This window comes from Suricata suricatta, chromosome 12 (assembly GCF_006229205.1).
Source record: "Suricata suricatta isolate VVHF042 chromosome 12, meerkat_22Aug2017_6uvM2_HiC, whole genome shotgun sequence".
Lineage (NCBI taxonomy): Eukaryota > Metazoa > Chordata > Mammalia > Carnivora > Herpestidae > Suricata > Suricata suricatta.
In genome coordinates, this window is record NC_043711.1 from 16,732,986 (window position 1) to 16,747,580 (window position 14,595).

The 14,595-nt window shown below is 42.3% G+C and overlaps 1 protein-coding gene across 1 annotated transcript in view; it reads right to left on the bottom strand.

The window, feature by feature from the left end:
• SMARCC1 (SWI/SNF related, matrix associated, actin dependent regulator of chromatin subfamily c member 1) overlaps window positions 1–14,595 on the bottom strand; it is a 167,296-nt gene that overhangs the window by 31,098 nt on the left and 121,603 nt on the right. The window contains exons 24-25 of the mRNA XM_029917869.1: window positions 14,036–14,190; window positions 1,494–1,628 (exon numbers count right to left, since the gene is read on the bottom strand). Coding sequence (XP_029773729.1) covers window positions 1,494–1,628; window positions 14,036–14,190 — 290 coding nt within the window. The remainder of the gene's footprint in view (window positions 1–1,493; window positions 1,629–14,035; window positions 14,191–14,595) is intronic.

A 14,595-nucleotide genomic window follows, 5' to 3' on the forward strand; every position in this document is an offset into this window, starting at 1 on the left:
GGTGAGTAAGAGAATTACTGAAGCAGCCTCTTCAGCTTCAGGGTCAGAATGCCTGCTGATCTCAGAACAAAATAAATATGGGCTGTTCTATGATAGTTCCTGGAATGAGGAATTTGCCAGAGGATGTGATTGAACTGACCACTAAGAAATAGCTAAATAAATACAAACAGGTCCTTAAAATTAAAACTCTTCGGCTGACTAGATGGCTTAGTTGGTTAAGCATCCAACTCTTAAACTTGGCTCAGGTCATGGTCTCATAGTTCGTGGGATCGAGCCCTGCACTGGGCTCTGCACTGGCAGTGCAGAACCTGCTTGGGATTCTCTCTCCGTCTCCCTCTGCCTCTCCCTGCTTGTGCTCTCTCTCAAAATATACATTAAAAAAGAAACAAAAAACCCTAACATTCTTCTGGGATAATTTAATCTTAATGTTAAATAATCTGCTATTTAGAGATACCAGTATCTCATATACAGACAAAAAAAGTCAAAGTAGAAACGCCTGGGTGGCCAAGTCAGTTAAGTGTCTGACTCTTGATTTCAGCTCAGGTCACAATCTCACAGTTTCTAAATTCGAGCCCCACATCGGGCTCTGTGCTGACAGAGTGGATCCTGCTTGGGTTGGGATTCTCCCTCTCTCTCTGCCCTTCCCCTACTTGGGCTCTCTGTCTCAATAAATAAGTAAATAAAAACATAAAAAAAAAAGAAAAAGTCAAAATAATCAGAACAAGTCCTAGCTAAATCTTCAAATCCAGTCCACCGCTTAGAAAGTTACCAAATTCCTCTTCTAGTCAACTCATTAAAAAAATTTTCTCTGAAAATTACCTTGAATTACTAAGTGCTCCCCTGCCTGTACATTTCTTACTTTTTGTTGCTTCCTTTCTCATTTTTGGCCTTTTTCATCATTCTCTTGATCCTATTTGGGCCACATCCTTCTATCAGAAGTGTCTGTCTCCATACACACTACTTAGGATGTTCAGCAAGGGCCGAGCCCCAGCTGACCTCCACTGTGCAGGAGAAGGAGGAAGACTGAGAGTCTAAGGTTGAGCCAGGGGAGAGTTTGGTTAAAAGGTGTCACAGAAACAAGGCTCCTCACTTGACATTAACTCCTACTTTCTGGTATTTGTATTGAAGAAGACAAGAAATCAAGAAAATTACTGAATCGGACAATGGAGCCATATTACTTCTACTTCACTGGTAACAAGTAGGGAATAAAATTAGTCCAAGATGTAACTTCTGTAAAGGGAAGAATTGATACCACCACGTACCTAGGAAAACAGAGAGGTATAAAAGCTGAGGTGTAAATCATTAGATTTGGAATGGGAAGAGAGTGCCTTCTGTTTATCATCAACGGCTGACAATCATTTTGACAGGGCAAACACACACAGCAACAAGGACCAATGGAGTAGGTTACCATTCATTTTATCCAGCTTATAGTTTAGGAAAGGTGGTCAGTGTTTAGTTGTCAAAAACTCCACTACAAACTTCCCCTCACTTACAGCCTCCTTCTCTCTGTCCATGATAGTTTCCAGCTCCTCAAAATGTCGCAGTTTGATCTCCAATTTCTTCATTTGTGTCTCAACCAGTAGGGCCACCAGAGACTTGATCTTTCTCTCTTCCACAGCAGCCAGGTGCTAAGTGTAAAAGGTAATTCGAATTAAAATAGAGAAACACATTTACTTAAAATAGAGAAACAAATTGCTGAAGTCGCTATTCAAACTAGGGATTATATGATTAAGAACAACACCCGATGACCCCTTTGCATGTTTCTACCAAACATTCATTTCAATTTAAAATAACTATTGCTGAATTTCTGGTCCTAAAGGCATAAAAACCCCTGTTAAGGGGTTTATAAAAGGGGGGGCACCTGGATGGCTCAGTCGATTGAGAGTCCGACTTCGGCTCAAGTCATGATCTCCACAAGTTCCACGGTTCTAGGTTCACGAGTTCCAGCCCCGCATCAGGCTCTGTGCTAACAGCTCAGAAACTGAAGCCTGTTTCAGATTGTGTGTCTCCCTCTCCTTCTGCCCATCCCCACTCATGCTGTCTCTCAAAAATGAATAAATATTTAAAAAAGTTTTTTTAAAAATAAAAAACAAAACAGAAAAACCCCTTTCCCTCTCACGGTAAACTACTCCCCTCAAAAAGAGCCCATCACGAAGGGGAGGTTTAATCAGGACCCTGATGGACAAAGAGAAGGACACAAGTAGCCTCAGGTACACTTCCCATCTACCACCCACTTACCTGTACCCTCGCCCCTTTGCTCCATGCCTCCCCTCACTATCCTTCCTCCCTTATGAACTGTCCAGGGACAGCTAGTAAGTGGAATTCCTCAGCACCCAACACTCAGATGCAAAGCCTCTGCCTTCTCTTTAGTGAGTGGAACCACGTGTGGAAAGGAGAGGGTGAACAGAATTCCACCCCTGTGTTTGCAGACAGGATCCAGAGCAGGAGAAACAAATATAGTACAGAACAAGAAGCTGCACTGGCAGAATGTGCTACTCGCCTGCCACAGGACGGATGATGAGCCCTATTCATTCACACTTCCTGCCCACTCAGCAGCACACAGAGGAAGGCACCACAGTACACCGAGGAGATGAGGGTCCCGTATTCGGTTGACTACCTGTATCTGGAAAGGGATCAATCCCACCTAAACCCGATACCGTCTAAGAGCTTACACCAACAAACTCCCAACAGCATTTTGCATTCACTTTCATTATATCTGCCGAATTTATGTGCTCATCTTGCTTCTATACAAGTGAGAAGTAACATGAAGTGGCTGTCTTAACAATCTCTGTTTCGTACAGAATCTAGGAGGACCTAACATGCAGGAGGCATTTAACATAGGCTTTTGGGAGCAAAATTAACATACACTTAAATGGGAATTTATTTTCCAGTCTTTTACAGTTGGAAAAGAGAAATGCAGTTTTATACCCTAGGGATCCATCTCCAGAAAGAGGCACAAGAATAAGCAAAAGGTGATGATACGCAGATTTTATGAACAATCTACAGCTGTTCATGATACATCTGCCTCCCTAACCACTTTGAGCTACATCAGTAACAAGTTTAAATAAAGATGACGTGATTTGGAGCCTGGGTAGCTCAGTAAGTTAAGCATCAAACACTTGATTTTGGCTCAGGTCATGATCTTGTGGTTCTTGAATTTGAGCCCTGTGTTGAGCTCTGTGCTGACAGCATAGAGCCTGGAGCCTGCTTCAGATTATGTGTTTCCCTCTCTCCTTCTCCCCTTCCTCTGCTCACACTCTGTCTCTCTGTCTCTCAAAAATAAACAAACAGGGACACCTGGGTGGCTCAGTTGGTTCAGCATCGGACTTTGGCCTAGGTCATGCCCCTGCGGTAAGTGAGTTCAAGTCCTGCACTGGACTCTGTGTGGACAGCTCATAGCCTGGAGCCAGCTTTGGATTCTGTCTCCCCCCTCTCCCTGTTCCTCCCCTTGCTCACATTCTGTCACTCTCTCTCAAAACTAAATTAAGATTAAAAAAATTTTTTTTAATTCCAGAGGAAAAAAAAGAAGTAAATCTAAATAATCTTGGGTTAAGTGAAAGATTTTTTTTTTAAAGTGAAAGATTTCTTAAATGTGACACCAAAAGCACAACTGCCAAAAGGGAAGATTGAGAAGTTAACGTTTACCAAAATCAAAAACACCTGTTTCAAAGAACAGCATCAAGAAGGTGAAAAGACAACTCACAGACTGTGACAAAGTATTTGCAAATCGTACATGTGATGAGAGACTTGTGTCCAGTGTATATGAGAAACTCTTAGACCTCATGCCTACGGATGCAGTGATGCTGGCAGGGACGTGTGGGACTTCAGATACAAGCTGGTCACCATCTCAGACACTTGGCAAATTTTGAAGACGCACAGGATGGGATGCTAAGGAGTTAGGTTGAAGGAAGAACAGAAATTCCTGAAAACTCCCTTTCGAAGTGATAAAGATTGTTTCAAAATCTCAACTCTAAGTTCTGGAAAGTCACACCCAAGGATCAGGTGTGGTCCTGGAGGAGAATGACAAAAGTGTCACCTAGCTTCCACTCAGTCCCTGCCCCTTCTCATTTCTGTTATCACTCTTTTTATACAGAGAATCGAAATTTGTTTTATTGTTTGAGAGAGAGAAAGAGAGTGCACACCAGCAGGGGAGGGACAGACAGAGAGGGAGAGAGACTATCCCAAGCAGGCTCTGCACTGTAGGTGCAGAGCTCAACACGGGGCTCAATCCCACGAACCATGAGATCGTGACTAGAGCCGAAATCAAGAGTTGGATGCTGAACTCACCGAGCCACCCAGGTGCCCCATGAGTCTTAATTTTTACACATATGTGGTATTCAATCAAAACAGCAGATCCACAGATGGCACATGCACTGAACTTAGTAGGCGACATTAAAATAAGATTACTATGTTTAAGAAAATGTAGGAAAATATGGGTAAAAAGAGAATTTCAATAGATTTAGACTTTGTATAAGAATCAATATACACCTGATTGAAATTATGACTAAAATATATACTAACTGAAAATAATAACTCAAAGATCAGGCTTAAAAGCATTAAGACTTGGGCTGTCTGGGTGGCTCAGTTGATTAAGTGTCCAACTCTTGATTTTAGCTCAAGTTATGATCTCATGGTTCATGAGATCAAGCCCTGTGTCAGGCTCTGTGCTGACAGAGTGGAGCCTGATTAGGATTCTCTCTCTCTGCCCCACCCTGGCTTGCATACACATATATGTGTGCACACGTGCACTCTCTCTCTCAAAAATAAATTATATAGTACATTTCTCTGAAACAAGTGGTCTGGTCCTTTGCACTACCTCACTTTCTGACTTTGCTGACTAGATCCTAATGAATGTGTTGACATGCCATTTCTCAATCTGCATTTCTCAATCTAGTAGTTGGAGCCTCCTTTTAAAAAATATTTACTGATTTAGGGAGTGAGCAAGCAGAGGAGGGGGCAGGAGGAGCGGGGAAGAGAATCCCAGGCAGGCTGCACGCTCAGCACAGAGTCCATTGCAGGGCTCAATCCCACAACCCTGGGATCATGATCAGAGCCAAAAGCAAGAGTTGAATACTCAATCAACTTAGCCATGGAGGTGCCCTGAGCCTCCTTTTTGATTTAACTTCAATCTTGGTGGTACCTGGACAAATGCAATTCCATGCAAATCATATAAAAGACCACCACCTGCAGATTTGTGGAACGCTAAGTGTCTGAGACCAACAACACCCAAGTTTTGAGACTATGAGGAAGCAAAAGCAGGGTACCCTTTGGGGAGCAGGAGGCCAATAAAAAGTTAAGTAAAAGAAAAGATATAGGGGAAAGTTGACTGCGTTAAAGAGTGAAATTTTTCTTCAGCGATAATACAACTGTAAACTTCAATCTAGTCATTGCCCTAATTGTCATGAATTCTGAAGTAAAAAAAATCCTGAATAAATGAGATTTTTTCAGCCTGTTTAAAAAAAAAAAAAACAAAAAACTATGCTTGTCACTAGGACAAGATTCATTTGCACCTGGGAGAAGACAAGAAAGTAATATGTTTTACAGAACAGCACACGTCCTGCCACCAAGACTCTAAGAAATCTTGCTACTTTATGGATTTGGTGACATACATGTACCAAATCAATCCAGTAGAAGTCCATAAAAGCTTAGGGGCAGATTCTTCAGGAAATTGCAAAGCCTTCACAGAGGCTTGAAGTTACCAGATAAATGTTACTGAGCAATGGACAAAAGTGGTTAAGGGATCCAAATACTACTCATGTCTGCTTTAAAAAATAAAAAAATAAAATAACTTAGAAGGTAAAAGCAAGAGTGAGCTGTTGAAATGCATTACTGGACTGGGGGTGACCCTGGGTTTTATTAAGCGTTGACATCATTCTAGCCACCATGCTGCATTTTCACGCTACTTCTTTTACTTCTAAGAATAACCTACCAAAAAAGAATTCTTTATGAACAGAAACTGAACTGTATGTAGAAAGAAAGAAACTGAAGCCTAGAAAAGTTGATTATCTTGCCAAGGGTCACAGTTAAGTGAAGTGGGAACGAACCTCAGTTCTGAAGCGTACCTCGAAACAGAACTTGCCGTAAGAAAGATGACACATGGAGACATGGAAGAGCTAATGTTTCCCTCTTTTTTCTGTGTTTTATTTTTTGGTTTTTAAAAATTAGAAACTTAAATCACAGACATACTAAGTAAACAATAAAAAAAGAAGGTTTTGTGTTGTTGTTGTTTTTGAGCTAGCTGTTGGATTTTTAATTGCACAATGTTTGAAAACATTTTCATTGGAATGGAGGATTTTATCAGATTACATTTCTGAATTGCCTCCAAGTCTGGAGATCTGGGCTTTGGTTTTGGTTCTACAACTAGTCATAGAACTCGAGGCTTCTCATTAACTTCTCTGGGTCTGTTTCTACATCTATGAGATTAAAGAGTTCAAGACACTCAAAAATCATCTGTGACATTACATATGAAACATCTTTGTTGTTAGAGCTCAAAGTGTCTAGTAAGCTAGTAATCCAGTTATACACGTAATTGGGGTAAAAATACACAAAAAGTAGAAGAGATTTATGCGTTGTAAGAAAGTTTCATTCCAAGAAATTATATAAAAAGTGTATATAATCTCTAATTAGATCTCACTTAATACTAACTTCTTAAGGTTTCATTTCCAACATTTTATACATACTTTCTCTCCCCTTCACAACTAAATATATATCCTAATGGCTTAACAAAAATGTGAAGTTCGAGATGAGTGGGCTGAGTTCCTAAGAGGCAGGAAGCATCCACATTCCTTTGGCACCAAATAAACCTACCACTGGAGCAGAATCTAGCATATAATGGGCCCTCAAATACCGGTTTAGTGAATAATCAAAAAATGGCACTTTCTAGCTTACAGAATTTTTTATTAGAAAGGACTTCTGACTGAAACAAAATGATATAGGCTCAGAAAATTTATTTTAGTTGCCTAAGAAACTAGTAAATGGTAGAGTTGGAACTAAAAATTTAACTTCTAAATCTGAAGCCTTTTATAGTTATCTATAAATACCTGTTTAGAACAATTGATATTTTAGTGGATACTTTCCCAGGGAATTCTTAGAAGGAATGTTCAGTAGATTAGAGATGGCCACAAACTCACTGGCCTTCTTTCCATGGAGAGGAGGGTCTACAATCCCTCCTCTTGAATCAAGGCAGGCTCTCTAATTGCCTTGCCCAAGAGAAAGCAGTGGTGCCATTTTCCAGTTCCCAGCTAGGGAACTTCATGCCCGGTCTCTTGGAACATTCCTTCTGGGAGTCGCCAGCTGCCATGTACTATGTGTGATGAACATGGAAGAGACCAGAGAGAGAGAGACCTCAAGACTGCATGAAGAGGGAAAAGGAACCAGCCATCTCTACCTAGGATTAGGACTTGAGGGAATCTGTCTCAGCCTCTCTCCCTAAACCTACCTGTGAGGTGAGTACCACTAAATGATTCAAATGATACCACATGGAGCAGAACTGCATAGCCTTTTAGTGCTCAAAATTTTCACAATCATGAGATAGAATAAAAAATGGTGTTTTTTAAAACCACTAAGGCTTGCTATGGGAGAAGAATCTGGTATCTGGAAATGGGGTGCTGTTTTATCAAAAACCTTCAGTGTGGCTTCAGATCATGCAGTGGGCATAGGCTTAAAGGATCTCAAGAAAACCACAGGCAAGAGCTTTTAAGACGGAGAGGGAAATGCTCCTGGAGGTCGGAGAGAAGCAGATCTTCCCTCCAAAGAGAAGTCTGGAAACACTGCCGCTTCTGGTAATGTGGAAAATAGAGTCATTAATGAACTTGTGGATCTGGCTGGAGTGATTTCCAGGCAAAATATAAACTTTCTTTAGGTGTTTTATTATAAGCAGCCAGAAGGGAAAGGAACTAAAGAGGGAACTATTCCGTTTCCAGGCCATTATTATTGGAGTTAGAAATCTTCTAGACAATTAAGAGCAAATAGAATAAGGTTTAAAATAAAGCTTTCTCATCTCTAGTTGCTCCCAGCAAGGGACTGAAACTAACAAATGGCATCAGGACAAAGATAAAATCCAGAACACTACCAGTTAATCATGACCTCCTGAGAGTAAACAGCTCACGGTGTGGCTGTAAGACTTCTGATCAAAGTGCATGGTAGGATTTCTAAGAATTAGACTTGCTGGGGAAGGGGGAGGGGGGAAAAGAGGTGGTGGTGATGGTGGAGGGCACTTAAGGGGAAGAGCACTGGGTGTTGTATGGAAAACAATTTGACAATAAAATATTATGGGAAAAAAAAAAGAATTAGACTTGCTAAGAATAAGGGTGTACCTGCCTCTCATACTCTTAGACCCTCTCTTCTAGACAAGACCCTCTCTTCTAGACAGAAGGGCCTATAAGTATCTTTAAGAGCATGTCTCCTATATTCTATATTACTACAAGTTAATGTTTTCCAACAAGTGTACGGTTTTTCATCAGTCACAATTTCTTCCCCTGCCCCTCTGCCTCCTCCACTCTTTCCTTTCCTGGGACTCATACCGCAGGCTTAAGAAAGGCCCCTCAAAGCAGCAAAACTAGGCTGATTTTTTCATGGAAAAGGAAAAGGATTGAAAACACAGAACCCAAAGCCCAGAGGGCCAAGTCAAAAGCTGTAGAGAATAAGTCGAAGGGGGCAAGACAGGTGCCCTGGGAAGACAAACAGGAGAAATGTGTATCTGATTAGATTTCAGAGTTGCTCTGAACCATGTGTGCTCTCTCAGGGCCTTCCATTTTCATATTTAATGAATGTGAGCCCAGTTTCCCTCCATGTTTTCTACCACTTTTATGTCAGTCCTCCAATTCTTCTGAAAGAGAAGACCAACAGGCAAGAGCTGAACTTGAAAAACTGCTCCTAAAGAGCTTCCTCTGGAAAGAATGAAATCTGACCATTCGTAGCAATGTGGATGGAACTTGAGGGTGTCATGCTAAGTGAAAGAAGTCAGGCAGAGAAGGACAGATACCCTATGTTTTCACTCATAAGTGGAACAGGAGAAACTTTAATAGAGGTCTGTGGGAGAGGGGAAGGGGTAAAAATAGTTGGGGAGAGGGAGGGAGGCAAACTATGAGAGACTCTTGAATACTGAGAACAAACTGAGGGCTGATGGGGGAGTGGGAGAGGGGAAAGGGGGTGACGAGCATGGAGGAGGGCCCTTGTGGGGATGGGCACTGGGTGTTATATGGAAACCAACTTGACAATAAACTATAAAATAACATAAAATTTAATTTTTTGCATTATGTAAAATAAATAAATAAATAAATAAAGAGGTTCCTCTGTACCGAAAACTGATTTAGAGATGATCTCAACACCCTAGCCTTAGTCTGATTATCATAACATGAAACCATGGAATGCTTACTTTTCAACTGGGAGATATGTAGGTAATTGGTGACCAGAGGGCAGGACTGGGGGGTTAAGGTGGTATGCCTTCTGTGTAAAGGCATGTTTGATGATCCCTCACCTTGAATTTAGATAGAACTTTTTAAAAAATGTTTATTTGTTGGAGAAAGAGAGAGTATGCATGCACTAGTGAGGGAGGGGTAGAGAGAGAGGGAGACACAGAATCCAAAGCAGGCTCCAGGCCCTGAGCTGTCGGCACAGAGCCCGAGGTGGGAATCAAACACACGAGCTGTGGGATCATGACCTGAGCCTAAGCTGGATGCTTAACCAACTGAGTCACCCAGGTGCTGAATTTGGATAAAACTTTTGACTGGTGGAGTTGGGAAGAGGTTATATAGTGTTAGGCTGGGGGCCCAAGGCATAAGACATCAGCAGGTTCCCCTTCTGGTGGCTTGGGACACTTTTCTCTTAAAGTTATAAGCTTCCATGTAAAAAGTCCAACTATTGTGATACCAACCTAGTATGAGGAAGCCCAAGATAACTAACTCGGTAGATGAGGTGTGTGGAGACAGGGATGCCAGCCAGTCCCAGGTCAGTTTAGCCACCCTGCTTATGCATCAGACACAGCAACTGAGTGCGCCTGAGTTTCTAACTCATAAAAATGGTAAGATGCAATAAAGTGATGATGGTCTTAAGCCGCTAGGTTTTGTAATGGTTACACAGCCCTAGGGAACTGGGGCAGGAGCACTGCTGATGCTCAGGCTACTGGTTCCTGAAGGTCAGGCAGCAGTGATGACCAGGGCATCCCCAGGAGGGGCTGTAGCTGTAGGAGCTCCCATCCCTTTACATACTGGGCTTTATGGAGCTTAAGAATGAGGAGGTGTGCGAGTGTGGCCCAGAAGCATGCTATGTGGAGAAACAACCTAAAAGAGATTAATGATACCAAAGAGGTTAACTTGGTTGTAAACAGAGTAGAGGGGAACTTTACATAACAAAGCATGAAGTCTAGCTGGTGGAACAGGAGTGGTTTTCTGTGTGGTCATATAAAAATGAAAGCGAATAGGGCTAACTACAGGCAAAATGATCATATAGGTCGATTTTTCCTTCAGTTTTCTGTCTAGAATATCATCAGGTAAAACGACATGGTTTCAATGATCAATGCATATAGTGTCCATCAATTTCAGCAAAAAATTATCTGGTAAAGCCTTATGAATACAATGTACAATGAAAAACTTTCCAATTTCAAGAAAGAATTTCGAGCAAAGGGGAGCAAGTAAGAGGTATCTCAGAGAGACAGAATCTTCATGTTACCCTGGAACTAATATCCAGTTATCATGAAGACAAACCTATTTTAGCTATTTCAAGATACATAGGCAAGGGGTAGTGACAGAATAAGTCTAACGGAAATGTCTGCAGTCTTAAGCAAATGTGATCTTGGGCACCTGGGTGGCTCAGTCTATTGAGCGTCTGACTTTGGTTCAGGTCATATCTCTCGGTTGGTGAGTTCAAGTCCCACATTAGACTCACTGCTGCCTATCAGTACAGAACCAGCTTGAAATCCTCTGCCCCTCTCCAGCCTGTGCTCTCTCAAAAATAAACAAACATTAAAAAAAGAAAGAAAGAAAATGTGACCTCTGCTACCCTTGGAGGAATTGAGTCCTGCTGCTGCTGAATAGAGAACATTCTAGTTTTTCAGGTTTCTAATTTATTCTAGCAATAGTTCTAAACTCTTCTTTCCAGCTGAAACTAAGTACCCAGACGGAAGGGGTTTTGTAAAGCATCTAGCCAACGGTGCTCCTTCCCACACCCACACACCACTCTTCAGGTAGGTCAACTCACAGCTTGTCAGTAGGTGCAGTGAAGAAATGGATATGCTGCCGAAGAGTCCCTCATATGGCAAGGCTGGGGGAAAGCCAGAAAGCATGCCCACCATCCCTATGTGTTTTGGAGCTAGATTCAGAACCTCTAATTACTACCCCATGTCAGTGTGACAAACAATTAAACTGTATCAAGGAAAACTCTTAATAACAAAGCTGTTTATAGATACATAGAACAAAAAGAGAATAAGAGAAAACTTGGATTGGCTAGATCAGCCGTGCTAATTACAGTAATTTAAGTGAATTCCTTACCCTTAATTCCCATGTAGCACAAAGATGATTATGTGTGCTGTGAAATGCATCAGACCCAGCTGTTAAGTGGCACTGAGCAGTTCATGCATGCCAAGTCATGTGTCACACGCATGTGTATCACTCACAGATCTGTGGCAAACACAGCTGTCAGGAGAATAAAGATCTCCTTTCCCAGTTATTAGAAACAAGACTGAGTGAGGATGATGGAGTGGAAATTCGATGACCTGGAAGGAAAATGTTCTTTGGACTCTTCTAAGCCTCGTACAGAATATCTAAGGAGCAGGGCAATTGCTCTATAAAAGCAGTTTCTCTGCAGTACAGGAGTCAAAGAGCTGTGGCAAGGTGGTCCGAAATACATAGCACACGGACTTCTGTGCCCACAGGTGCACACGCTAACAGCTATGAGGCCATGTTTTCATCAGCTATGAAAATGATTCATGGTTATCTACCATACTTACAGTGAAGCCGACACGGTGGCAGAGAGAGGAGAAATAACAAAAGGGAAAGGGAGAGAAACATCTCTGTGAGAGGGAAGACCATCCAGAAAAGCCCAACTGGAGATCATACAGTGCGCTCTGTCTGGGAGAATCTCAAGGAACAGTCCTGGACAGACAGGCAATAAAGGACGCTTGGGATAAATAAAGGTCCTGATTGTGAAAATCTTGTGAATTATAAAGAGTTTACAATTTTAGCCTGAGAGAGAATAGAGAGCTTATTTAAGAAAGTATCATTTTCCTATTTGTATTTTTAAAGACTCTTCGGAAAAGCAAAAAGTAATCCATTATATTAGGAGACAGGCTAGCAACCATTCCTAGGTCAGTGGGGCTGGGGAGGTAGAGAGGATAGTAACTGGAAGACAGTATGTGGAAGCTTCTGGAGGGCTAGGAATGTTTTGCTGCTTGAACTGGGTGCTGTGTACGTGAAAAATTTACTAGCTATAGACATATATATCTACTTATACAAATGTAAGTTATAATTCAACAGAAAATTTCACTAATAAAAGATTACTTTGGCTGAAGACAGAGAATGGGCTGGAGGAGACAGGCAACAGATGAAGGATGCTGGCCTAAGGGAAAAGTGAAGGGCCTGAGCATTACCAGAGGCAAGAACGTACCAGGAAGGATTTGGTGGCTGAACAGCTATGGAAAGTGAAAGAATGAGGGGAGACAAAGTTGACCCGAGGCTGCAGCTCAGAAGGCTGGTGGACGGCTATGCAGTCTCCTGATAAATGTCACCAAGGACAGAGGCTCTCCTGGCCTCCAGCTCATTTATGAAATAAGCCCAAGACCATCCTTAAGGTCTCTAAGATCCCTGGCAGCAGTCTGAACAAGAACTTAGCTCTGAGATAATGAGGTGCCAAAGGTCCAGCTTGACAGGAGAAACAAAGGCTCAAAAAACTGCTTCCAGCGAAGGAGGAAAACCGAATGAATGGAAAACAGCTGTCAAATTGGTGTCCAGAGAAGTATGCACTCATCCCAAGAGGCAGAGGGTGGCCGAGGAGAGAATACCTAATACCTGTACCGAAACTGCCATGAAGGCTGGGAGGAATCTGTGGAAGAGACCAGGAAATAGGAACACACAGACTCCCCAGCTCCTGTAAGAGTGAGCATCTCATAGGAAGGAGCCGGAGCCGCTGTCTGGGCTGACTGAGCAGGCCGCGCCCTGTAAACACCCTCCTCCTCCTCACCGTCCACACCTATGCCTGACGAGTGGCAACTCAAAACAACGGTCTGGTGGTTTGAACCGGGTTATCTGTGTGTCTGTTATAAATCATGCACCACAGATTAAACACTTGGAGAAGCAGTCTGCAGCAGCTGAATAGTCTGTGGGTACCAAAAGCCATGAAAGAATATCTTTCCCAATGGACTAAGAACAGCTTACGATAAAATGATTAGTTATATTCCAGTAAACACTACTCAAAATGTGGGAACCTGTAATGGAAGGAAGCTACTCCAGAAGGTAAGATGGAGAAGGGGTGAAAAGGTTTTTTAAAACTTCACATATTCATGCCTGGAATGCTTTAAAATGCGAAAGCAACACAAAGTGGGGAAAATAACATTCTCCTTTTTTTCTTAAATATGCTGTGAAGCCAATACCAGATTATAAATAGAGAAAACCACCCCCAGAAAAGCTGGCAAATTCAAGAAGAAAAAGAGTTATTTTAGATCCCCCTCTTTCCTTTCAGTCTGTAAGAGCAAGGTGAAGTATTTATACAAGGAAACAGATTTTTGTCTTAAAAATCACAAATACTTCAATCAAACAGAAATTGGAACGAGGGGCTTTAAGCTTGGCTACATCTCTGTGGTCTCCATGAGCTGACAGCTAAACGGAGCAATACAAGCAAGGCCTGGAAGGCAGTCCCCGCTCCAGCACCAGATCAGCGACTCCCCCCACTCCTCCTGCCAGTAGGAGTCTTAACCTAGAAATGCTGGTCAAGCAGTCATCTGGTGTTGGGTGCAAGGCTCTTTATACGAAACGTTCCCAACAACTGACAACAAGGCGACCATTCATGGCCCGCAGAAGCCGGGAAAGGGCGGTCAGTGGCAAACCTTGGCTTTGGTTGCAGCTGAGGCAAGAGCAGCTGCTGCGGCCGTGGCCACATTTCCTTCAGAAATTTCATGTTCTACTTTCTTCTTCCCGAGATCACTTTCTCTTTCTTTACAAGTATCAGTGAGTTCCTTGTTCTCTTCAGTTTCCTTTTCTTCTGAAAAAAATCAGAAAGCTTTATTACCAGTGTGCCCTGTCTCAATAAGTCATCTTACTTCTCACCTCCGCCACATGACAAACTAGGACTGAGATTACAAAGAGATCTCAGTATCTTCTTCTTTGTAAGACTTTCGCAGAGCCATTCCATGCATGTAAGGGAGCTTCCATCTGAGACAGATTTTCTAAATAGTCCGCTTTGTCTTCCCTTCATTTCTCTAAGATCTCTGTGTAGTTCCCTAGGATATAAAGGAAACTAAGCCCTGCCGTAAGACTAACAAGATCAGTCAATGAAACGCTCTGAGAAACCCTAGTGTCTGGAGGAAATGAGAATAAAGCACTTCCGCAAGTCTTCTGAGACAGGCACAATGGATGCGCCGGCCACTGACCGTGACTGCTGTTACAA